The 25,097-nt window shown below is 58.3% G+C and overlaps 1 protein-coding gene across 1 annotated transcript in view; it reads left to right on the forward strand.

Annotated features, from left to right (window-relative positions):
• Positions 1–14,553, forward strand: part of ADGRA1 (adhesion G protein-coupled receptor A1) — a 31,335-nt gene extending 16,782 nt beyond the window's left edge. Inside the window, exons 5-6 of the mRNA XM_030941384.1 lie at positions 12,189–12,287; positions 13,183–14,553. Of these exons, the coding sequence (XP_030797244.1) occupies positions 12,189–12,287; positions 13,183–14,362 (1,279 nt within the window). The 3' untranslated portion in view covers positions 14,363–14,553. The remainder of the gene's footprint in view (positions 1–12,188; positions 12,288–13,182) is intronic.
• Positions 14,554–25,097: the final 10,544 nt, after the last annotated feature.

Below are 25,097 nucleotides of genomic sequence, written 5' to 3' on the forward strand. Positions count from 1 at the left end.
CTCCTTGAAGACGGGGGGAAATGAGTAATTGTAGGTGGCTCCCCGGGAAGGGGCCCAGGACCCCGCGGGCACTGTGGGGACTCAGCACAGCCAAGGGCCGGCTCACAGCGCTGTCACCCCTCCCAGGCCCCTCGAACCACCCACTGCTGGGACCCTGGACACATGGGCTGCAAGTCTCCAACCCTCACTGTCCTCAAGACGGCCATGTCCCCTCATCCTCTGAGCTGCCAGGGCCACACATCAGACCCAGCCCCGAGACACCACTGCCAGGTCCTGGTGTACTACAGCCCCCAACCCCTCCCTGCCTTACAGAGACCCTGCCCCAGGGGAAAGCTGGCGCTCTGCTCCTGCATCCACCCAGCAAGACCCTCTCCCTACCTTATCCCTCCCCCTCACCCCTCCCCTTTTCCCTCCCTCTTTTCCCTCCCCATTCCCCTCTCCCTCCCTCGACTCCTCCCCTCCCCTCCTCACCTTCCATGGGCTCCAGGTAAAGCCCAGGGCTAGAGGCATGCCTGGCCCCCCCATGCCGCCCTGCAGGCGTACTCCTGGTGGAGCCCAGGCCCCTGGCCACCCTACCCTGGGCCACTGCCTAGCGCAAGGCCATACTGGACGAGTGTGGATTGGGTGAAAAACACAGTAATGAAATGTGGTGAAAATGCTCCTGGAAGCCCAGCTGATGAGATCCAACCGCCCTCCCCGCAGGGCCTGTGCCTTCGCCTTGCACAGTCCCTCGGCCTTTGGGGGATCCCAAAGCTCTCGGCTCCTACATGGTCCAGGCTTTGTCAGTGTCCCCCGCCCCCCTGCTGCCACACACGGTCCCTTCAGGGCCACCACGGCCGCTCCAGCTCCCTCAGTCCCTGTCTGGTGGGCGTCCCCTGGCCCTGCCCAAACCCTCCTCCCACCCAGACCACACCCAAGGCTGCCCCCCAGCTGCCCCGCAGCACACCCAGCCCTCCACAGGCGTCCTCTCCCTCTCGTGTGGCAGCCCTCAGCCCCCACAGGCGTCCCTCCCTCCGGTGTGGCAGTCCTCAGCCCTCTCACGATGAAGAGCCTCAGACGCCCAACTAGAAACATGGGGCAGCCTAAGGAGGGCCCCCCTTCCTCTGTGGTGGGGACACCGCCGATGGAGCCCCAGGCTTCCTTCCTGTTGGCCACACCTCTTTCTTTCCTGCATCCTCTCCTGCCCATCAGACCCCACCCTCTGGTCAGTTCCGAGTCAGGCCAGGGGTGGGCAGGCCCCTCGAGCAGAGGCTCCTCTGGGAACCCAAGGCGAATGAGGAACGCCAGGATAGTGTCAGCAGACAGATGCAGGTCTGACCCCTGGTTTGGGACAGAGGACGGGGAGGGTAGAGGGTGGTGGGGACGCTTTTCACCATCACTGTCCCCATCCTGTCACTGGAGCAGCTTGTGGAAGGTGGCCTCTGTCGGTCATGCTCTCTGTGGTGGGGCCCAGGGCTCAGTGCCAGGTGCTCTCATGGAGGCACAGAAGGGGGAAGGGGAAGGTATGAGCCAGCCGGACGCCAGTGTCAGAGCGCCCCAAGTGAGGGGTCAGTGCCCGGCAGGAGCTGAGAGTCACATGCTGTCTGGTCCAGAGTGAGGACTGCTGACCGCCCTCCTGCGAGTGGACAGAGGGACACAGCCCAAGGCATAGAGGCAGCACCCAGAGCCCGCCCCTGCCCACTGCCCGGGTCCGAGACCCAAGAACTGTGCACACAGAGCAGGCATCTGCCCAAAGCCCGGCCTGAGTGAGTGCCCAGGGTGCCCAGCAAACACCACGGAGCAGCCAACTGACGGTGCATCCAGCCTGGAGCCCCACAGAGGCCAAGCGCTCAGTGTGGCCACACCAGACCTGCCCCCTGGGAGGTCCTGTGCACTGTGAACGCAGCCAGGGCAGAGCCCGGGAGATTGCCTGGGCTGGGAGGCCCCAGGATCAGGCCCTCACTAGCCCAGGCACCTGCTCAGGGCTGGTGCTCCCTGGTCTTACCCCTGGAGCTCAGGCCGTGGACAGTTGAGAGGAGACTGGCAGGGGTCAGCTCAGCATCTGGAATGGGCCTGGAGAAGGGGATCGACTGTGTCCCTGACCTCAGCCGAGTCCCATTTATTTCTGGGTTCTGCACACGTGGCCTCAGTGGTTGAAATAACGGGCAGCCAGCAGTGACTTAGAGACACGAGACTGGCTGCAAGGCCACTTGCAATCTGGTGACTTCATTCTGGGATCCTGGGAGGAGTCCCTGCCAGGCCCAGCTCCCCTGTCACCCCAGTTGCCAACTCCAACCAGTGGCCAGGCAGCAATCATCCCCACCCCTCCCTTTGCCCACATGCTGGTCATCCTCCTGTCCTGTCCCGGATAGCAGGAGGGGCTGTGGCCAGTTGGCTGGTAAAGCTGTGTTTGACGGTGGAGCCTGGGAGGGAATGAGCCAGCTGATCAGGCCAGCCAGGTGAGCCCTGTGGGGAGCTGGACGTGTCCCCAGGCTGACGCCACTGCCCCCAGTCAGCACTGGCACAAGCTTCCAGATGATTCTCTGGTCTCACCGTCTCCAGGAACTGCAGCCCCACCAGCCTCTCCCTGTCTCGTTTCCCAAACTTCCTTTTCATTAGAGAGCAAAACCCCTTGAGGACCAGCAGCTGTATGGTCCACGGAGGCCTCAGGTAACAGGGCCCATAGGATTTTTAAGTTAAGGTATGTACATTGTTTCTTTAGACATAATGCTATCGCACTTAGTCAACTACAGTACAGTGTAAATACAACTTTTATGTGCTGTAGTAGTCCACTGTCACACTGCTATAAAGAAGTACCCAAGAGTGGGTAATTTATAAAGGAAAGAGGTTTAATTGACTCACAGTTCCGCATGGCTGGGAGGCCTCAGGAAACTTACAGTCATGGCGGAAGGGGAAGAAGAAGCAGCGCCTTTTTTTTTTTTTTTTTTTTTTTGAGACGGAGTCTCGCTTTGTCACCCAGGCTGGAGTGCAGTGGCCGGATCTCAGCTCACTGCAAGCTCTGCCTCCCGGGTTCACGCCATTCTCCTGTCTCAGCCTCCCGGGTAGCTGGGACTACAGGCGCCGCCACATCGCCCGGCTAGTTTTTTGTAGTTTTTAGTAGAGACGGGGTTTCACCGTGTTAACCAGGATGGTCTCGATCTCCTGACCTCGTGATCCGCCCATCTCGGCCTCCCAAAGTGCTGGGATTACAGGCTTGAGCCACTGCACCCGGCAGCAGCACCTTCTTCACAAGGAGACAGGAGAGAGAAGGGAAGAGCGAAGGGAGAAGAGACTGCTATAAAACCTTCAGTCTCGTGAGAACTCAATATCATGAGAACAACGTGAGGGAAGCCACCTCCTGATCCAACCACCTCCCACCAGGACCTGCCCTCAACACATGGGGATTACGGGATCACAGTCTGAGATGAGATTTGTGTGAGGACACAGAGCCAAACCATATCTTGTGCACTGGGAAACCAAAAAATGTGTGTGATTCACTTTATTGCAGTGTTTGGAACTGAACCTGTACCATCTCTTCAGTGTGCACACACATCACACACACATGCACTCACACGCCACACACATGCATTGCATACATGTACACATACACTCAGGCAGTTACATCACATGCACTCACACACCACACACACACACTTGCACTGCACACGTGCACACTCAGGCACTTACATGCACTCACACTCACACCACACACATACACACACACTGAACATGTGCATACTCAGGCACTTACACACACTCACATTCACCACACACACACTTGCACTGCACACATGCACACTCAGACACACGCACTCACACACCACACACACACACACTGAACACGTGCATACTGAGGCACTTATACGCGCTCACATTCACCACACACATACACTTGCACTGCACACATGCACACTCTGGCACTTACATGCACTCACACTCACCACACACATACACAGACTTGCACTGCACATGTGCACACTCAGGCACTTGCACACACTCACATCACACACATACACTCTTGCACTGCACACGTGCACATTCAGGCACTTACATGCACTCACACTCACCACATACACTCTTGCATTGCACATGTGCACACATACTCATGCACTCACACACTCACATCACACTTGCATGCACACCCACGAAACACCGCACATGGAGCACAGCTCAAGTCACAGCACCGGTGAAACTTCAGCTACAGCATAAACTGAGGCGGGTATGGCAGAGGAGGCCATGACCATGACCTGAGGCCTTCACAGACCATACAGCTGCTGGTTCTTTATTGCTAAAAATAAATGCTAATGACTTCAGCAAGTCATAATCTTCCTGCGGGCAGAGAGTCCCACCTCGATGTGGACCGCTGGGGCTGACCAGGGTGGCAGTGACTGAAGGCTGGAGTGGCTGTGGCAATTCCTTAAAATAAGACACGCAGTGCTGTTGGATGCGTTTTACCCACAGTAGAACTCCTTTCAAGACTGGAGTCATCCTCTCAAACTCTGCCACAGCTCTGTCGACTCAGTGCGTGAAATATTCTCAATCCTTTGCTGTCGTTTCGGCAGTGCCCACGGCATCTTCACCAGGAGCAGACTGATCCCAAGAAACCTCTTTCTTTGCTCATTCATAAGACGCGGCTCCTCTTTGGTTACGTTTTACCGTGAGACTGTAGCAATGCAGTGCCATCTTCAGCTGCTCTTCTAATTCTTGGGTAGCCAGGAGCAGTGTCAACTAGCAGCAATATTTTGAAAAGAATCTTTTTGAGCAATAGGTCTCAACAGTGGGCTTTAAATATTCAGCAAACCATGCTGTCAACAGATGTGCTGACACCAGGCTTTGTTGTCCTCTTACAGAGCACAGGCAGAGTAGATTGAGCATCATTCTTAAAGGCCCTGGGATTTTCAGAATGGTGAATGAGGATCGGCTTCAACTCAAAGTCCCCGGCCGCGTTAGCCCCTAGCAAGAGAGTCCGCCTGTGCTTGGAAGCTTGGAAGCCAGGCACGGTCTCCTCTCTAGCTGTGAAAGTCCTAGAAGGCATCTTCTTCCAGTAGAAGGCTGTTTCATCTGCATTGCAGATCTCTTGTTTAGGCTAAGCACTGTGGCTCATGCCTATAATCCCAGCACTTTGGGAGGCCGAGGCAGGCAGATCACCTGAGGTCAGGAGTTCAAGACGAGCCTGGCCAAGACAGCAAAGCCCAGTCTGGACAAAAAAAAAAAAACAAAAAACAAAAAATTAGCCGGGCGTGGTGGCGGGCACCTGTAATCCCAGCTACCGGAGAGGCTGAGGCAAGAGAATCACTTGAACCTGGGAGGTGGAGCTTGCAGTGAGCCGAGATCACACCACTGCACTCCAGCCTGGGTGACAGAGCAAGACTCTGCCTCAAAAAAAGAAAAATCACTCTTGTTTAGTGCAACCTCCCTCATCCCCATCCTGGCCAGATCTTCTGGAGAACTTGCTACAGCTTCTCCATCAACACTTACTGTTTCACCCTGCACTTTTATGTTATGAAGATGGTTTCTGTCCTTAAACTTCATGAACCAACCTCTGCTAACTTGGAGCATTTTTCCTGCTGCACCTCTCTCGGCCATCATAGGGTTAAAGAGAGTTAGGGTCTTGCTCTAGATCAGGCTTTGGCTTGAGGGAATGTTGTGTCTGGTTTGATCTTCCATCCAGATCATTAAAACTTGCTCCACAGCAGCCATGAGGGTGTTTCACTTTCTTATCATTCATGTGTTTGCTGGAGGCAATTTTCTTCAATAATTTTCCTTTGCATTCACTACGTGGCTGTTTGTCACAAGAGGCCAAGCTTTTGGCCTATCTCTGTTTCGACATGCCTTCTTCACTAAGCGTAATGATTTCTAGCTTTATAAATAAAGCAAGAGACGTCCAACTGTTCCTTTCATTTGAACACTTAGAGGCCATTGTAGGGTTATTAATTGGCCTAATTTCAATATTTTTGTGACTCAGGGAATAGGAAGGAGATGGGGAACAGCCAACCCATGGAGCAACCAGATCACACAGGACATTTACCCACTAAGTTCACCGTCTTATACAGGCGTGGTTTGTGGTGCCCCAAGACAGCTACCACGGAAACCTCAAAGATGACTGATCACAGCTCACCATGACAGACATAGTAATAGTGGTAAAACGTGAAATATTTAGAGAATTACTAAAATATGACACAGAGACATCAAATGAACACATGCTGTTGGAAAAATGGCGCTGATGGACTTGCTCAACGCTGGATTCCCACAGCCTTCACCTGTGAAAAACGCAGGAACTGCAAAGCCCAGGTGCACCTGTGCGTGTGTGAGTGCCTGTGCGTGTGGAGGGCCTGTGCGTGTGGAAGGTCTGTGCGTGTGTGAGTGCTGTGCGTGTGGAGGGCCTGTGCATGTGTGAGTGCCTGTGCGTGTGGAGGGCCTGTGCATGTGGAGTGTGCCAGTGTGTGTGTGTGTATGGTGTGTGCCAGTGTGTGTGAGTGTGCATGTGTGAATGTGTGTGCATGTGCGTGTGGTGTGTGCCAGTGTGCATGTGTGTACGTGTGTGCCTGTGCATATGGTGTGTGCCAGTGTGCACGTGTGTGCGCCTATGCATGAGTGTGTGTGTGAGTGTGCATGTGTGCCATTGTGCCGATGTGTGTATGTGTGTGCCTGTGCATGTGGTGTGTGCCAGTGTGCATGAGTGTGTGTGCATGTGTGTGCCTGTGCATGTGGTGTGTGCCTGTGCGTGTGCCTGTGTATGTGGTGTATGCCATTGTGCGTGTGTGCCTGTGCGTGTGTGTGCCATTGTGTGTGTGAATGTGTGTGCCTGTGCATGTGATGTGTGGGTGTGTGCCAGTGTGCATGTGAGTGTGCATTTGTGAGTATGTGTGCTTGTGTGTGTGATGTGTGCCAGTGTGCGTGTGAGTGTGCATGTGTGCCAGTGTGCATGTGGTATGTGTGTTCCAGTGGGGGGATATGTATGCGTGGAAGTGTCATGCAAGCGAATATGTGTGCACATGTGAGCATGCATGTGGTGTAAGGAGAGGTGCAGCATGGAGGCAGAGGCAGTGCCGTCCGCCTGAGCCCAGAGATGCAGTGTTGGTCTCAGAGGGGCTGTCCTGGGAGGCACCTGGGTCTGGGACCTTTTCGCTCGGGCTTTGATGGTGCCACTGTACCTGGGGAGAGGTGTGAAGCGTCAGCCGTGACGGGAACCAAGCCGTGGCGGGACCACACCCGTGGTCTGAATCCTTGCCCCGTTTCCCCGTGTCCCAGCGTGCGCTGATTCCGACCATCGGCTCCAATCAGCAGCGGGCGAGTGTGCCAGGAGGGATCACAGAGCCGGTAGCACCCAGGCGGGGCACATGCTTCTATGGATGGTTTAAGGCACCCATCCTCACGCCACATCCGCACCATGGCTCCTCCCCTAGGCCCCTCCCCGAGGCTCCCCAGTCACCCAGTGTGAGCAGCATGTCCGTCCTGTAGCTGCGAGTAGCTGGGATTCGCCGCACAGCTGGGGCCGCACCGCAAGCGCAGTGGATAAAGCAACTCAGGGGGATCATCCGACAGTCGAGAGCCATAAGTCCAAAATGGGCCCCGCCGGACCGACATCCAGGTGTGGGCAGGGCTGCCTCCATCCCCCCGGCACCTTCTGGGGCTGCCTCGGCCGCCATCACTCCTGGGCTTGGGGCCTTCTCCACCCTGAAAGCCAGCAGCCCTGCATCTTCTCTCCACTGGGATCTCTGCCCTCCCTCTTAAGAGGACCCCAGTGGTGATGTCAGTCCAGCCAAACAACCCAGGACAGTCTCCGCCCTTCACCATCGCTCACTTAACCGCATCTGCAAAGTCCCTCTTGACGTGTGAGGTGAAACCTTCACTAGTTTCAGGGAAGAGAACATGGATGTCTGCGGGCGTTATTCAGCCGACATAGGTCGGAGCTCCTGTTCTCCTGTGTGACACTCATCTACCTGCCCGGGCACTGATGGTCACTCCTCCCTCGCTTGGCCCTGGGTCACATGGCGGTGCACTCAGGGCTGGTCCCGGGCTCTGCAGCCTCCCTGGCCCTGCAGCCTCCCTGGCCAGGCCACCCTCCCCAGTTCTGCACCCTCTCCAGCTCTGCACCCTCCCCGGCCAGGCCACCCTCCCCAGTTCTGCACCCTCTCCAGCTCTGCACCCTCCCCGGCCAGGCCACCCTCCCCAGCTCTGCACCCTCTCCAGCTCTGCATCCTCCCCGGCCAGGTCACCCTCTCGGGCTCTGCACCCTCTCCAGCTCTGCACCCTCCCCGGCCAGGCCACCCTCCCCAGCTCTGCACCCTCTCCAGCTCTGCATCCTCCCCAGCCAGGCACCCTCCCCGGCCTCTGAGCAATGTGCTCTGCCGTGAGTCAGCTCCCGCCTTTGCTCCTCTGGACACCTCTGGGTTGGGTTCACAGCTCCCAAGGGGAAGCCGTTAGGATTTCATCGAGATTCAGATCCGCCCTCCCTTTCTAGAAACCTTCATCTAACGCAGCCGTTGGCCTGAGTCCCGGAAATCACGTAACCCGGAGATGTTCCAGTGAGTGGCCTGGCATGGCGAGCCACTGTCCCGACGCTGGGCACCTGGGCACAGAGGGGTGGCTGGACATTCCTCGACGCCCAGAGTCCAGCTGGGGTTGAGATGGGATTCTAGGTAACAGAATACGACGCTTGAGTGACAGACGCGTCAGTGCCCAGAGGAGGAGAACAAGCTGGACCCCCACCCTGACTGGGGCTCGGAGCCACAGGAGAGGGTGCTCCCAGCTGCCAGATGGGCAGGAACAGCTCCCCGGACACAGGTGGGCTGAGGCTGTTGTGAGCGGCCCACGCCGGGCGGTGGTTGGTGGATGCCGGACCCCGCAGAGCCCCCGGCCGCGCCCCAGCCCCGCGCCTGCAAGTCCGCGGCAGTCACTGCCCAGCGGCGGCGCGAGGAAAGCGGCGGCCTCCAGCGCCCGCTGCCGGCCGGACCTGCACGGCGCGCCGGGACGGAGCCCGGAGCCGGTGGTCCCGGCAGGCAGGGCCGAGCAGGCAGCTTGGAGACGGCCGGCCAGACACAGACAGACCCTCCCACAGGCTGCAGCGGCGTCTCCTCTGAGCAGCTGCCAGCAGCTTCTCCACGCTCGCTGCAGGACACTGGGGTCCTCAGGAAAAGACCTGCAGCCACAGGAAGGCAGGGGAGCTCACAGTGCTGCATCGTCTGGTGAGACCTAGGCAGGGCCTCCAGGACACCTCAGCTGCTCCATCATCCAGCCTTGGACGCGCAGAGGCCACTGCTGCAGGCCTTCTTGCGGGCTCCTTGTGGGTAACTAGGGCCACGGGCCACAGAGGAGTGTGGCGGGCTGGCCTCGTTGCACAAAGCGCGCACTGAGCCGTCCCTGTCACAGCTGTGCCTGCTGAGGACGCCAAAGGGGACTTCAAGGCCAGAACCTGTAGCTCCGTCTCCTGCAGAGGGTGGAGGGCTGGCTCGGAGACAATGGCCTTCTGTGTGTCCAGAGCAGGGTCTAGGGGATCCCTGTGCCTGGCAGCAGCAGGACCCTGGGGGGCTTTCTGTGCCACCATTGACCGTGGGAGCAGAGCAGAGGTGCCCGTGCTGACATCACAGGTCAGCCGGGTGTGGACAGCTGAGCCCAGGCCCTGCTAGAACAAGCTCTGGATGAGACTGTCCCGGCCAGGTCCCCGTGGCCTCTATAAGAAGTTGGGTCTGCTTTCCCACTCCGTGTCCTGTTTTGCCACCTGTGGGCTTCACAGCCAACTCTTTGCCAAAGTCATGTGTGGCTCACTCCCCCCATCTTCACCTTCAGAGAAACATTGGTCTTTATTTCTCCCGGGCCCCCTCCCCGCTCGGCAGGAACAAAGCGCCAGACTGTCTGGGTGACAGCGTCGGGCAGGTTTCTCCTGCTTCCCATCCAGTGGGGTGGTTGGATGCCTTCTCAGAAAATCAATGGACTGTCTCTGGTCTGTTCTGCACCACAACTGTGCACCGTGGGTCCGTCCTGCACCACAACTGTGTGTCGTGGGTCCATCCCGGACACTTCTGCATCCCACGGGCCCCTCTATCTCACTGTCTTATCATCTACTTTGCCTGGCATCGGTGTAACCGCTGTAGCTCTCCTAATCTCACAGTTGGCATTGTATGGCTTTTCCCATCCAGTTACTTTCAGCCTACTTGTGTCTTATATTCAGTGTTTCTATTCTAGTCACCATGTTCCAGGAGCTTACTATCTATCCTGATAATCTCTGCCTTTGGATTGGAGCTTTTAGCTTGTTAAAATTAATTGGAATTTTGATTTGGTTGGATTTAGTCTACATTTTACTCTTTGTTTTCTGTTTTTACCACTTTAAGTGATTGTTTTGCCCTTTGGAATTCTTCCATTTCTCCTTTACTTCCTTCTTTTGGATTATTTTAACATTTTTAAAAATTTTGTTTTAATATATCTATTAGTTTGTTTGTTTGTTTGTTTGAGACAGAGTCTCACTCTGTCGCCCAGGCTGGAGTGCAGTGGTGCGATCTCGGCTCACTGCAACCTCTGCCCCCCGGGTTCACGCCATTCTCCTGCCTCAGCCTCCCAAGTAGCTGGGAGTACAGTCACCCGCCACCATGCCCAGCTAATTTTTTGCATTTTTAGTAGAGACGAGGTTTCACCATGTTAGCCAGGATGGTCTCAATCTCCTGACCTCGTGATCCGCCCACCTTGGCCTCCCAAAGTGTTGGGATTACAGGCATGAGCCACTGCGTCCAGCCTAGTTTTTACCAAGTTTCCTATGGTTGCTCTAAGGGATTAAAATCCACAACCTTTCCACATCCTATGTAGAGTAAAATTGTTCTCTTCATATAACACATTTATAGAAAACTTGAAACTGTATAGGACCATTTCCTGCCTCCCACCTTTCCTCCTACAGATGCTGGGCATAGCACCATCCCCACGTACCCTACACAAGGCGGTGCTCAAGTTCTTTCTTGAAACAGTCATTGAAAGAGGGAGGAAATTAAGAAGGGGGAGACAAAGCTTTTCTATTTATCCCTCAGCGTTTCTGGTATCCTCCTTCCTTCCAGACAGTCCAAGTTCCCCCAAGCAGCCCAGGGGCTCCCTGCTGTTCTGATGAAGTCCACAGCATGGACCCCCAGCCCAAGGCCCACCGTGCAGGTCTGGTTAGGGTTTTCCACAGGTGCGGTGCCTGCGGAAGGGTCCGCTACCCCTCCACCCTGAATAATTTCAGCTAACATTTCCTGAAATACAGGTCCATACATGGCAAGTGCTCTTAGTTTTATTTTTATCAGAAAGTGTCTTTATTTCATCTTTATTTCTGAAGGATATCTTCTTGGGATATAGAGTCTGGGAAGCACAGGTTTCCTAGGGGGTCCCCGAGAACTACCAGACCCAGGGCCACCCCTCCCACCCCTGCACCTTGGAGCCCACTGAACGCGTGGGGCAGGGGTCCATGGCCGACCTGTGTGTTCCCAGCAGCCGGGGAGACAGCACCCATGGGGGATGGTCTCTGAACCGGCCCCTAGGTCACCCATGCTCCATAGGGCCGGCAGCCAGGGGGTCTTATGGCTCAGGCCAGGGACTGGAGGCGGTGAGCAAATGCACCCAGTCCGGGACACACAGCATCATGCATGGACCCCTGGGTGCCCTCAGCACGATTGCCAGGCCCTGCGGAGGGGAAGGTCAGCTCCTGCCCTGGGCTTGGGCCGTGCCTGTCAGGATGAGACTGCCCTGCAAGGCAGGGTTCCTGGGTCTGACAGAGCAGAGACCACCACCCTCCGAACTTCTTCCCCTGAGGCTAAGCGGGGCTTTAAAACTGTTTAAAACGGGGCACCACTGGTCACTGGCCACGCGCACTACCCGTGGGGAGGGGCCATGACCTGGAGACTCAGTGGGACACTCAGCTCCCTGTGTGACCCCACGCCGCTCCGGGGAGCGGTCCCGCCTGCAGCCAGGGGCTCCCTGCAGCTGCAGAGAAGTCCGCAGCTAACAGAACTCTCCTGGGGCCCACCTGTTCCGGGACCTGGCCAGGGCCCTCTCCAGGCGCAGAGGCCCGCGGGAAGCCAGGCGAGGCCGGCACAGGCTGCTCGGTGGGCGGTCGGGGGTCTTGGTCCCCTCCTGCTCCGCCCACGCCCGCCGCTCTCCCTTGCCCTGCGGAGTGGGGGAGGGACAGCGCTGTCCCCCGAGGATGCAGGCAGCGTCTGCAAGAGGGTTAGCGCCTTCCTCTCCGGCAGGTTTTACCTCATCAGTGGAGGGGTCCCCTTTATCATCTGTGGGGTCACGGCTGCCACGAACATCAGGAATTACGGGACAGAGGACGAAGACGCGGCGTAGTGAGTACCGGGCGCCCAGAGCTGGGAGCTGGGAGCAGCGGGTGGGCTCTGCCCGAGGTCCCTCCGGAGCACCTGCAGTGGGGGAGACCAGGACGAAGCAGCAAGGCCTGGGCCTGGACCTGGGGCTCGCCCAGAGCTGCGCCCCTCCCAGCTCGCGCGCCTGAGGAGTGCGCAGTGCCCCCTCCTCTCCCAGGGACTCCAACCTAATCTTTGCCTCTGGACGAGTCAGGCCTGGTTAGCCTTCTGTGGGAGGGGTCTGGGGACAAATAGCGATTTGGCAGCGGCACGGAGCTCAGCTGAGAAGGGAAATCCCATAGAGTAGAACGAAACCAGCCGTCCCGCCATCGGTGCCCAGAGCCAGCCTGGAACCCCTGATTCAGGCCCTCGGTTCCTTCTGCGGACCCAGGATGGCCCGCCCGCCTGCCCTCCGCCTGGCCCCGCCCACCCGGCTCCACCTCCACCTGGCCCCGCCCACCTCGCGCCGGCCCCGCCCACCCGGCTCCACCCTCTGCCTGACCCCACCCATCCAGCGCTGCCCTCTGCTCAGCCCCGCCCACCTAGCTCTGCCTCTTCCTGGCCCCACCCACCCAGCTCTGTCCTCCCTGCTCCTGCCCACCCAGGCCCACCCTGCACCTGGCCCCCCGCCCGGCTCCACCTCCGCCCACACCTGGGACACCTTCCTGGCTCCCCGACCTCCCAAGCTGGTAGGGCCAACAGGGCCCCGTTCCCATCCACACTCTCAGCGACTCTAGAAACGCCCAAGGCCCCCAAGCCGCAGTTGTGCAAAGCCACTTGCTGGTCCGGGCGGGTGCGGGGCCCTTTGCTCTGCAGAAGTCCTGAGTCCTGAGTCCTGGCCGTGCTGGCCCGGCTGACGCTGACGTGCGTCTCCCCACAGCTGCTGGATGGCCTGGGAGCCTAGCCTGGGCGCCTTCTACGGCCCAGCCGCCGTCATTGCCCTGGTCACCTGCGTGTACTTCCTGGGCACCTACGTGCAGCTGCGGCGCCACCCAGGGCGCAGGTACGAGATGCGCGCACAGTCCGAGGAGCAGCGGCGGCTGGCCACGCCCGACGGCAGCCGTGGGATCCGGCCCAGCACCCCACCCGCACGCGATGCCCCTGGCGCCTCGGTGCTGCAGAACGAGCACTCGTTCCAGGCACAGCTGCGCGCTGCCGCCTTCACGCTGTTCCTGTTCACGGCCACGTGGGCCTTTGGGGCGCTGGCCGTGTCCCAGGGCCACTTCCTGGACATGGTCTTCAGCTGCCTGTACGGCGCCTTCTGCGTGACACTGGGGCTCTTCGTGCTCATCCACCACTGCGCCAAGCGCGAGGACGTGTGGCAGTGCTGGTGGGCATGCTGCCCACGCCGCAGGGATGCCCACCCCGCACTCGATGCCAACGGGGCCGCGCTGGGCCGTGCCGCCTGCCTGCATTCGCCGGGCCTCGGCCAGCCACGGGGCTTCACGCACCCACCGGGACCCTGCAAGATGACCAACCTGCAGGCCGCACAGGGCCACACCAGTTGTCTGTCCCCAGCCACCCCGTGCTGCGCCAAGATGCAGGGCGAGCCACTGATGGCGGACGAGGCACACATGCACGCACAGGAGGGTGCCTTCGGGCACGACCCTCACCTGCACGGGTGCCTTCAGGGCAGAACTAAGCCGCCCTACTTTAGCCGGCACCCAGCAGAGGAGCCCGAGTATGCCTACCACATCCCGTCCAGCCTGGACGGCAGCCCCCGAAGCTCGCGCACAGACAGCCCCCCCAGCTCTCTGGATGGCCCAGCAGGGGCACACACGCTGGCCTGCTGCACCCAGGGTGACCCCTTCCCCATGGTCAGCCAGCCTGAGGGCAGCGATGGGAGCCCTGCCCTCTACAGCTGCCCCACACAGCTGGGCAGGGAGGCAGCGCTTGGGCCCGGCCACCTGGAGATGCTGCGGAGGACACAGTCCCTGCCCTTTGGTGGCCCCAGCCAGAATGGGCTGCCCAAGGGTAACTTGCTAGAAGGCCTGCCGTTTGGCACCGATGGGACCGGCAACATCCGAACAGGACCCTGGAAAAATGAAACTACTGTGTAGGCGGAGCAGGGGACACAGTGTTCCTGGAGGAACTTCAGAGCAGAGTGGGGGGCCCATCTGCCACATGAGGTCACTGGGGGCACCAAAGTGACCCCACCTTTCAGAAGCAGTTCACACCCCCGCCCCCTTCCTTGTGAAAGACCTCAGCGGGGAAAAGCTCTGGGCCACGCCCACTCCTTTTGTCCCAATTCCACGTGCTGGTCCCTGCACAAGGTCATCTGGTTTCTGTCCTGTGGCCTCCAGGCCTGGGGCGCCCAGAGGCAGAGCAGGGGATTCCAGCAAAGGACCCACCCAGACCCCAGCGTGGCCCTGCCCGAGATGCCCTGCCATCCACGGAGTCCTGGCTTCCCCTGGTGTGGCCAGGCGGGGCCGAGATCGCAGCAGGGGGCTGCCCTGACCTTTCCCAGTGTTCAATGTGTGTGTCTTGCGTTCTACTCCAGGGGTGGTGGTGGCAGGTCTGTCCCCAGCATTCTCACTCTGGGCAGAACCCTCGGGACCCACTGCTGTCGTGTGTCTGAGCCACCCCTGCAGCTTCACGGGACCCCTGCACACCTCTGCCCAGTGTCCCTTGTCAACCCTGTCCTTGTCATAGCCCCAGCCCTGCAGGGCTGAGAGCACCACGGATGCTGTGGGCTGCAGCCGCACTCTGGACTTTGGGGATGGCTGTCGGCCTCAGAGGGCCAATGGAGTGCTCTCAGGGGCCCAAGCCTTGGGAAGATGCCCAGACATCCTTTAGTGAAGACTCGACTTCCAAAACCAGCCGCCGTTGGGACTGGATTCCACTCCAGTATAGGCACTTGGCAACAAGGTTTATTCCAAAAAGAAGTGGGGCTGGCAGAGGGACATTCTCATGGACAAAATTCCTTTCCCTTTTTCTCATCTTCATGAACATCTGGGCACCAAGCCCTGACTCAAAGGACAGATGTTGATGACAACAAGCCTTCTGTGAAAGCAAGTGGCCCGTCCCTTGGTGGGAGGGAGTCCAGAGGGCCATGGGCGTGAAACTGTGCACAGCTTCTCCTCCCTCCCTCCCTCCCTCCTCCTTGTCTGTGACACATGTTCACCCACACACACACACACACAGACGTGCATATCACACACGTATACATACACACAAACATGTGCATACCACACACATACACATGCACACACACAAACACATGTGCATATCACACACATACACACACACGCAAACATGTGCATATCACACACACATGCACACACACAAACGTGCATATCACACACCTACACATGCACACACACAACCACATGTGCATATCACATACACACACTGACACACACAAACACGTGCATATTACACGCATATGCACGCACACAAACGTGCATGTCACATACACACACACAAACATACATATTGCACATACGCACACACGTGCGTGTCACACACATACACATGTGCACACATAGTTAACACACATGCACCTGCCATGCACACGTGTGCACACATGTAGCAGTGTGTTTTCCCGCTGCCCACACACTGGGTTTTCATTGGAGAGTGTTTCACCCTGCAAACGTCAATGTCAGCAGACTCGTGGGTGCACTCTGCTATCCAGTCGGGAGGTCTCACCAGGCGCAGAGCCTCTCTAACGTGCACCTCCGTGAAGAGGGGTGTTGGGGAGTGTTCCCGGCGCCTGCTCGGTGGAAGGGCTCTCTGGAGACACTCAGTATGTGAGTATGAGGAGCCCCACTTCCCGGGGTGTTGGTAAACTTGACCGTGACGCTATAACCCACAGTGTGCTCCTCCCAGCAAACCTCCTGTGTCCTTACAGGTCAACCAGACCGGCCACCGGATGACTGCCAGGCGGCTCTGCCTCCGCCTCACCTTTTCACCTGCTTCCGTAGCTGGTGTGAACCAGAATCCCCCCGCTGTGCTGTGTACACACTGCAGGTGCAGAACCGTCCACACAAAAATACAGTCTTGGCATCGTTGGTTCTTTGTGAGGCTGGTTAATAGCATCCCCGTGTGTTTTTCTCGCCCTAGATGGGGGTAGAGGGACACCTGAGAGTGTGGCCCCCTTCTGTGTCCTGGATCCTGGGCGAGGCTGCTCTGCCTGGCCCCTCCAGCCCCTCATGAACTTTCTGCCCTCAGTGCTCCTGGCTGAGCAGAGGGGCCACCGTTCAACCAGAGAAAGTCAACATGAAACATCAAACCTCTGTGCGTTTCTATCCTGACTTAGCCTCGTGAGTCCACTTGGGACCGGTGTTGGGCCATATCCACTTGCATGTAACGTTTTGGAGCATAAACCTCCACAGCCTGACCACGCCAAAGGGCTCCTGGCTCAAAGTCAGCTTCCACCAGACCATGGAGCCAGAGCCAACCCTGCGTTCCGCATCTGACTTTTGTGCCACTTCCTTCCTTGAGTGTGCCCGTGTGCCTGCGTGTCGGATGGGATGGAGCGTGGGTGCACACCAGCCTTTGCGGTGTGTGTGTGCCCATGTGCCTGTGTGTTGGATGGGATGGAGGTGCGTGCGTGGTGGCCTGTGCGGGTGTGTGTGCCCGTGTGCCTGTGTGTTGGATGGGATGGAGGGTGCGTGCGCAGTGGCCTGTGCGGGTGTGTGTGCCCGTGTGCCTGCGTGTCGGATGGGATGGAGCGTGGGTGCACACCTACCTTTGTGGGTGTGTGTGCCCATGTGCCTGTGTGTTGGATGGGATGGAGGGTGCGTGCGTGGTGGCCTGTGCGGTGTGTGTGCCCGTGTGCCTGTGTGTTGGATGGGATGGAGCGTGGGTGCACGCCGGCCTCTGTGGGTGTGCTTGTGTGCCTGTGTGTTTGTGAGTGTCATGTGGGTTGTGTGGGTGTTGATGTGTGAGAGTGTGTGCCTGTGTGGTGTGCAGGTCCCTCTGTGGGAGTTGTGTGCAGGTCCCTCTGTGGGAGTTGTGTGCACACATGCACGTGTGTTTGAGGGTAAGTGTGCATGTGTGTGCATGCTCTTCAGAGGAACAGCGTGAGGCGGCCCCTCCGCCCTGCCTCTGTGCTGGTGTGTCTCCTACCACACAGCAACACCGTGATGACTTTAGTCAGCTTGAAGGACTAGGAAGCAGAGGCCGCCTGTGCCTCCAGACCCTGACAGTTCTTCTCTGGAGCAGTCCTAGCTGAGGAGGCCTCCAGTCCTGGGAGACACACACACAGTGGCGTCTGCTGCATCTCCCGCGAAGGCCCCTACAGGGCTCCGATCTGGGCAGCTCTGTCTCTGAATGAGCTACCCCTGCAGGGGCTTCGGCAGCTAAGGAGCCCCCACAGGTTCTGTGGGGAAGAGTCTGGGTCGGGGCCCACAGGCTCCACCTGCCTGACCCGGACTGACGGCAGCTGCAGGAAGCCTGTGTGGGGACCCTGGAAGGAGCTCGGGGCCCTGCCCTGATGTGGTGAATGCACCCCACATGCAGAGAGCGGCTGCAACGGGCACTTCCGCACCTACCCAGTGCCCAGATGGTGCCTGACCAGTCCTGCCACTTGCCCCCTGACCCTTGGTGCTTGCATTTCTCAGGGGACGCTGTTGGGACCAGCATAGGCTTGAGCTGAAACAGTGGGTGTGTTCACTGCGTGGGGACCGTGGACCCTGCTCCCCCGTGCCCCACGTGGACCCTGCTCCTCTGTGTCCCACGTCGCCACATGTCCCCTCCACTGCACTGGGGACCATGGACCCTGCTCCCCCGTGCCCCACGTGGACCCTGCTCCTCTGTGTCCCACCTCGCCACACGTCCCCTCCACTGCGCTGGGGACCGTGGACCCTGCTCCCCCGTGCCCACGTGGACCCTGCTCCTCTGTGTCCCACCTCGCCACACGTCCCCTCCACTGCGCTGCCAGGGTTTGTACGCGAGCCCAGAAGCTTCCGCAGAGCCTTTACCGCACAGGCACCTTGGGGTGGAAATCCTGCCTGCCATGCTCAAGGCCAAAGACTGTTCTGTGGCCTTTGAGGTGGGCGGGGTGGGGGTACCTTGGGCAGATGGAGGCTGGCCCTATGTCTGCAGGGGGCAGCGTGTGCGCAGGGAGGCAGGGGACAGAGGAGGTGGGGAGAGAACAGGGTGGGCACCTCGTGAGGACAAAGTGCTGTGAGGCCAGGTCAGTGGTGGGGTAGGGGCGGGGCCTGGTGGGCATCCGGGGAGGCTACTGGGGACAGGGACAGAGAAGCCAATTTGGAGGGTCCCTGGGGCCAAGTCTGAGCTGGCATCCGAGTGCTGTGGTTGTTCAGAGCAGGCGGAGCAGGAGGGGCATAGGAGGGCCTGGCACACGTGAGAGGCCTGTCCCTTGGGCCACAGTTAGAAGACCAGTGTCTCCCAGTGAGACATGTCAGGCTGCAGGGGCTCAGCGGCCAGACAAGCCCCTCATGCCCGCCGTGCCGGCTCCTCTGGGCCCAGAGGGAGGGCTGCTAGGTGAGCTGGGGCCCACCAGGGCAGCTCTCACCATCCAACGCTGGCCGTCCAGGCCTCCTGGGTGCTGCAGGGCCGGAGCCTGAGCACAGACATGGCTGCCCACAGAGGGTCCTGCACGGACCCGGGACCCCGGACCCCAGGCTGCATCCCCCCCGGCCACAGATCTGCAGACGGCTGAATTCCAGAGGACAAGCAGCGCAGCTCAGGCCCAAGTGGGCGGGGACTCAGACCTCACACCTCTGTCCTGTGTCCCAGGAAATGACCGGGGCTGCCAGGGCCTGCCTTTCCTTTCCACTCCCGTCCCAGGACGTGGGTACTGGGAAAACCAGTGTTAAGAGGACACTCTTAAACTCACTCTAATTACTTCTTTTCTACATAAATATCAACAACTTCGCTTGTAATCACAGCAGACTCCATACTCACAACTCCAACAACACCCAGCATAACCCTTCAGGGAGGCCTGCAGGGCAGAACCAGCAGCAGAGGCACCCAGAGCTCAAGTCCCTCCCTGCCAGCCTCCCCCTGTCTCTTCCAGACAGGGTCACTGAATAAGCCACAAGGGGATACAGGGCTGACATCAGCCAGGGACATAGCAGGTGAGTACCCATGTCTGTGCCCTGGTTCAGAGATTACTCCAAGTCCAGGTCCTAGAGGGGTGAATACCCCTGGTGAGGGATAGCCTGGGTTAGTCCTCCTGTCTCTGTCCTGGTTCAGAGAGTACCCTTGGTCTAGGTCCAGTGGACTGAGTACCCTGGTGAGGGATTGTCTGGGTTAGTACTTGTGTCTCTGTCCTGGTTCGGAGAGTACCCTTGGTCTAGGTCCAATGGACTGAGTACCCTATTCCTGGGTTAGAACTCCTGTCTCTGTCCTGGTTCAGAGAGTACCCTTGGTCTAGGTCCCATGGACTGAGTACCCTGGTGAGGGATAGCCTGGGTTAGTCCTCCTGTCTCTGTCCTGGTTCAGAGAGTACCCTTGGTCTAGGTCCCATGGACTGAGTACCCTGGTGAGGGATAGCCTGGGTTAGTCCTCCTGTCTCTGTCCTGGTTCAGAGTATCATGGTCCACGTCTTCACGGAGTGAGGACCTCTGGCATGCAGTGCCTCCCTGTTAGGGTTGATGCTCATATTGGATTCACAGTGAGGCTGTGTTGCTGGGTGAAATACTCGAGGTGACAGTAGTGAGCTGTACTGCTGTGAGATGAGGACACATTTTCCGGGCTACCTTCTTGGTGCCACTGCTGTGGGCTGAACTTTCACCCTCCGTGTGCCCAGGTGGCGGAGGTGGTGGTGCGTTTGCATGCGCTGGCGCTGAAGCTGCGCCCACGTGTCCTGTGTGTTTGGGAGGCTGAGTTCTCGTGGTCTGAGTCGTCTGAATTGAGTACTAGGTTCTGTGTCATGTGGGCTGTGTACCTGTGGTCTGTGTCTCCTGGTAAACACTGTTTAAAATGAGTTCCGGGGTCTGTGCCACCAAGAGAGTGCAGGATGCTGGCATGGGCTGAGCTGCCGGGGTAAAGACTCCTGTCTCCACTGTAGCACCTGTGGCTTTGGTGTCTCGGTGGGGTGGGGCCGATGGCCTGCAGGGGAGCAGCGTTAAAGGAAAAATGATTCAATGATGCTTTTGTTAAAACACAGCAGACTTCATTCAGGGCCATTGGGTCCTGGGTGTGAGACAGCCTGGGTTAGTACCATGGGGGGGCTGGTCTCCCGGTCCCTGTTGGGGGGTTCTGGCCTCTGGATCCTTGTTGGAGGGGGGCAAGTCTCTGCATCCCTGTGGGGGTGGGGGGTGCTGGTCTCTGGGTCCCTGGCGGGGGCGTCTGGTCTCTGGGTCCCTGTAGAGGGGGGCAAGTCTCTGCATCCCCATGGGGGGTGGTCTCTGCGTCCCTATGGGGGGCTGCTCTCTGGGTCCCTATAGGGGGCAGAAAGATAGTCAGTGGTGGGATTCTCACCCAGACTTGCTCTTTGGACCGGTGTGGGCTATTGGTTAACTGGGGAGGAAGGAAGAGGCAGCAGCCAACCTCAGCAAGCAGCTGGAAGGCCCCAGCGAGGCCTCAGCTCCAGGCAGTGCCTTCGGAGGATGCAAGGAAGGGTCGCCCAGGTTGGGACAGCCCTATGCCCAGCCACCCCTGCATCTCGAGCTGCTCCAGGCCTGCTGTGGGGCCCACCTGCCTCCTCCTCAAGCTGCGTCAGCTCCGCAGTGCTTCCCCCAGGGCACTCTGGGGGTAAGGGGTGTTGGTGCCTGGGCTGCAGGGAATTTCTCCTCCTTCTTCAAGGGTGACCCTGGGAGCGGGTCCGGCACCTGGGAAGGGAACATGCACAACTAAGTGCCCACTGGACCCTGAGGCTGGACTCGCAGTCGGACAACCGACCTCGGCAGCCCTGGGTGGGTCGTCCCTGCCCTGCCTCTGCCCCTGCCCTGCCCCCTGCCCTGCCCCTCCCTTGCCCTGCCCCTGCCCCAGCCCTCCCCTGCCCCTCCCCTGCCCTGCCCTGCCCCTGCCCTGCCCCTGCCCCAGCACTGCCCCTACCCTGCCCCAGCACTACCCCTACCCTGCCACCCTGGCCTGCACCCGCTTCTCCATCCAGCCTGGTCTCCAGAGTGAGATGCAACTCCAGCACATCCCTGACACCTCTGACCCTCCAGGGCTGTGAGCCCGTTGCCCGTTCACACTCCTTCACAGGACCCCCTGGCCCATCCACACTCCTTCACGGGACCCCCTGGCCCATTCACACTCCTTCACGGGACCCCTGGCCCACAGGCAAACCGGGGCCAGAGAGGGCCAAGCTAGCTGCAGGGGCATGGCAGACCAGTGGACGTGGCCCTGCGTGGCGCTAGCAACAGCCTCACGGTATAGCCACGGGCCCCAGCCTGTGGGGCTGCACATTAACCACTCTAGCTTACTGTGTGTCACTTACACGTCATTAAAGCTTAAAAATGATTTCATACACACCCAGCAAGAAGCAGGGTGACGTTGGGGAGGGGCCAGGTGCCTGGGCCTGGCTGAGTAACATCAGAGGGGAAGGCAGGGCCGGAGGAGAGGGCCCAGCTGCAGGGTGTCAGCCTCCTGGATGTGCTAAGGAGCAGCCTCAGGCTCAGCTGGATTTCACGGGTAGGACGGTTATCCATGGGAAGCAGAAATAAGAACCTTGTGACTGTCTTGTATGTGCAGGGCCTCAGGCCTGCTCTGGAGGTGCTGACCCAGGGGCCTTGGGAACCGCGGTGGGCTCCACGCCTCTCACATGCCAGGTCCCTAAGCCACCGTCCCTCTCCTTTCGCATGCCTCCCACCTTAGCACCGTGCCGGGGCAGTGACCCTCCCCTGCAAGGCTGGGGCCTCCCCGGGTCACAGGGGAGAAGGGCAGGCAGGATGCGGGGAGAAGGGCAGGCAGGATGCGAGGAGAAGGGCAGGCAGGATGCGGGGAGAAGGGCAGGCAGGCCCCACACAGAAACTTCTGCGGCCAGATCCATGACGCTGCCCTCTGACATCAGTGGTATCTGTGCCTCCTCGAGGGGCGTCTGGGAGCTGGCAGAGTCCAGGCCACAGCTGGGAACGCCTCCAGGGAAACCGCGTGTCCCGGCCTCAGCCTGCGGCCCTCCTGGAAGGAGGGGTGACATATCACAGTGTCCACAGTTGGAATGCCTGGAGAGCACCAGGGACCTCAGCCTCCCACCCCCTCAGGCCACAGCATCAGGAAGGACAGCAGCCCCTGTGGGAGGTGTGGCAGGGCTCAGGCAAGCAGCCTCCACTGTGAGTACGAAAGGAAGGCCGCCAGGGAAGGGCCTGGGGCCGAGAGCACCCAGGGAGGCCCAGATCCCAGGGGGAGTTTGGTTGGGAGACGTCACCTCTGGTCAGTGGGTAACAAGGACATGCGTGGTCCTGTACCGTCCCCTTCCCAGGCCCAGGAGCCACCCGCAGGGGCTGAGCCCTGGGAGCGTCCCAGCCAGGCTCTAAGGGAATGTACAGGGGGTCTGGTGACTGGGGCTGGGTCGGGGCTGGGGCCTCCCGGGCTCTCTCACATGTATTTCGGCCCCATCTCCGGTGTTCAGATGAGGACAGGGCTCAAATCCCCACACTGGGCAGGGGTGGAGCTGGGACCTTGAGCATTGGGTCCCATGAAGGCCCCTCCAGCTGCTCATAAACACGTCAGGGCATCAGTGGGCTCGGGGACCCTGACCCTGCTCTGTGGATGGCATCTGGGCCTCAGCCAGGAGGAGGCCTCCTGCTCTGAGCTGGTTTTCAGAGAAGCCATTGAGGCACAGAGGAAATGTGGGACTGGAGGACATCCTAGATGCCGGGACACCCTCACCAGTGCTGGGATCCAGGGGCCCGACGCCCCCCAGGCCTCAGCCTCACTGAGCAGCCGCTATCACCCCGAGGGCCCATAGCCCTACGCAGCATCCCGGAGCCCCGTGGCCTTGTTCTGTCCTGGACCGAGCACCCCGCTCCCGGAAAGTCCTGCCTCCACAGACACCCCGTGCAGGCCTGGACCTGGACCTGCAAAGCCACACACCGAGCAGCCCCTGGTTTCTGCTGCTGCCCTGGGGGCGGGAGCCAGAGTGTCCCGGTGCTGAGGAGCACGGCCCCAGAGAGAAAACATGAGCGCATTAAGTACATACCTGCTTCTCAGGTCTTTTCATCTTTTTCTGAGAAACGTATCCTATTTAACTGAATGAAAAGGAGCGTTCCATTATTTTCCAAGAAACGACCATTCATCCAGGAAAGGTGATGGGCTTTTTGAATTTTATTTACAGAAAACTACAGTATAAAATCAGTTTTGCTGTTCACACATTTGGGAACGGCATGGCTGATGAACTAGACATGTCTTGTTTGGATTCAGTTTGAGCTTATTCTGGAATTTTATTTTAAAGATAAACAGTTGTTTATAATGGCTCAGTCTAAGGGCCAGGAAGGTCTCACCTGGCCTTGCCCCTCAGACACGCACCCACCTTACGTCACTCTTTGCCTCACAGCCTGACTGCCACCTCCCCCATCACCTGGTAAGGCCCCTTATGAAATCATTTCCACAAATAGAGCAAGAGGAACAACAAGCTGTTCTTTATGCATTGAGAGAACTGTTTCTTGTAAGCATCTCCATCTTCTTGCATTAAGTAGTGCATGTAATCTGCAACATTCTGGCCCATGATGCACTTCCATGTACTTCTGCATTAAATTCCTTGTTTTCAGAACCATAACCAGGGAATTGTTTGGTACTGTGAGAGATAGACCAGCCTCCACCCACAGCTCCATCCAGGGTGCCAAAAACTTTATTGCCAGTGGTAGTTCTGGCAAGGCCTGCATCCAAATAGCAGGTAAAGGCACCTGGCTGACCATCAATGCTTTCGACATTGTATTCATCACCAGTCACCTCACTTCACCTTCTTAGATCTTGTCCAGGCCAGACCTATTGAGAAGCCTGCTGGCCAGCGGCAGCCAGGACAATACGCTGCGGCATAATTTATCGGGACAACCTTCACACCGTGTTTTGGCAGTTCGTGTGCATATGTTGCACAGACTATTGTATCCCCCTCTATCTGGGCATAAGCAATCTGACAAATGATTTCTCTGTTTGTTACATGAACGATCATCCTGTATTTGGGTGTGTTGTATTTATTTTTATCCTGAATCACCAAGTGTTTCCGAGCATAGTAACCAGTTTTACCCTCTCATCGTCTTCTAAATTTCACTTGGTATCTCTTAAAGTGGGCCTTATTCTTAACAACTTTAACAAACCCCATCCTGCAAAACAGAGACCCGTGTCTGCGGCTGGACAGAGACTGGTCTCTTGCACCATTTTTCACTTTTAAAAACCTGCTTGTAAGAACCAATGCAAGAAGTCCAGTAAGTCAAGTGGCCAGAGTGCTGTGTGTCCTCGAAACAGCCACACCAGCTCTCCAAGAAGAGGTCTTAACCAGGCTGGTAAACTGCCTGGAGTGACAGAAATAGAATTCAGAATATGGCTAGGAGCAAACACCATTGAGATTCAGGAGGACAGCAAAACCCAACTCAAGGAAAATAAGAATCACTATAAAGTGATACAGGAGCTGAAGGACGAAAGGGCTAGCATGAAAAACAACCTCATGGATCTGACAGAGCTGAGTAAACACAATACAAGAATTTCAGGCGGGGCTCGGTGGCTCACACCTGTAATCCCAGCAGAGCCAAGTCACACAATACAAGAATTTCAGGCCCAGTGTGGTGGCTCACACCTGTAATCACAGCACTTTGGGAGGCTAAGATGGGTGGATCACCTGAGGTCAGGAGTTCAAGACCAGCCTGGCCAACATGGTGAAACCCCATATTTACTGAAAATACAAAACGTAGCCAGGCATGGTGGCAAGTGACTATAATCTCA

The sequence above is a fragment of the Rhinopithecus roxellana genome, chromosome 11 (assembly GCF_007565055.1).
Source record: "Rhinopithecus roxellana isolate Shanxi Qingling chromosome 11, ASM756505v1, whole genome shotgun sequence".
NCBI classification, from domain to species: domain Eukaryota; kingdom Metazoa; phylum Chordata; class Mammalia; order Primates; family Cercopithecidae; genus Rhinopithecus; species Rhinopithecus roxellana.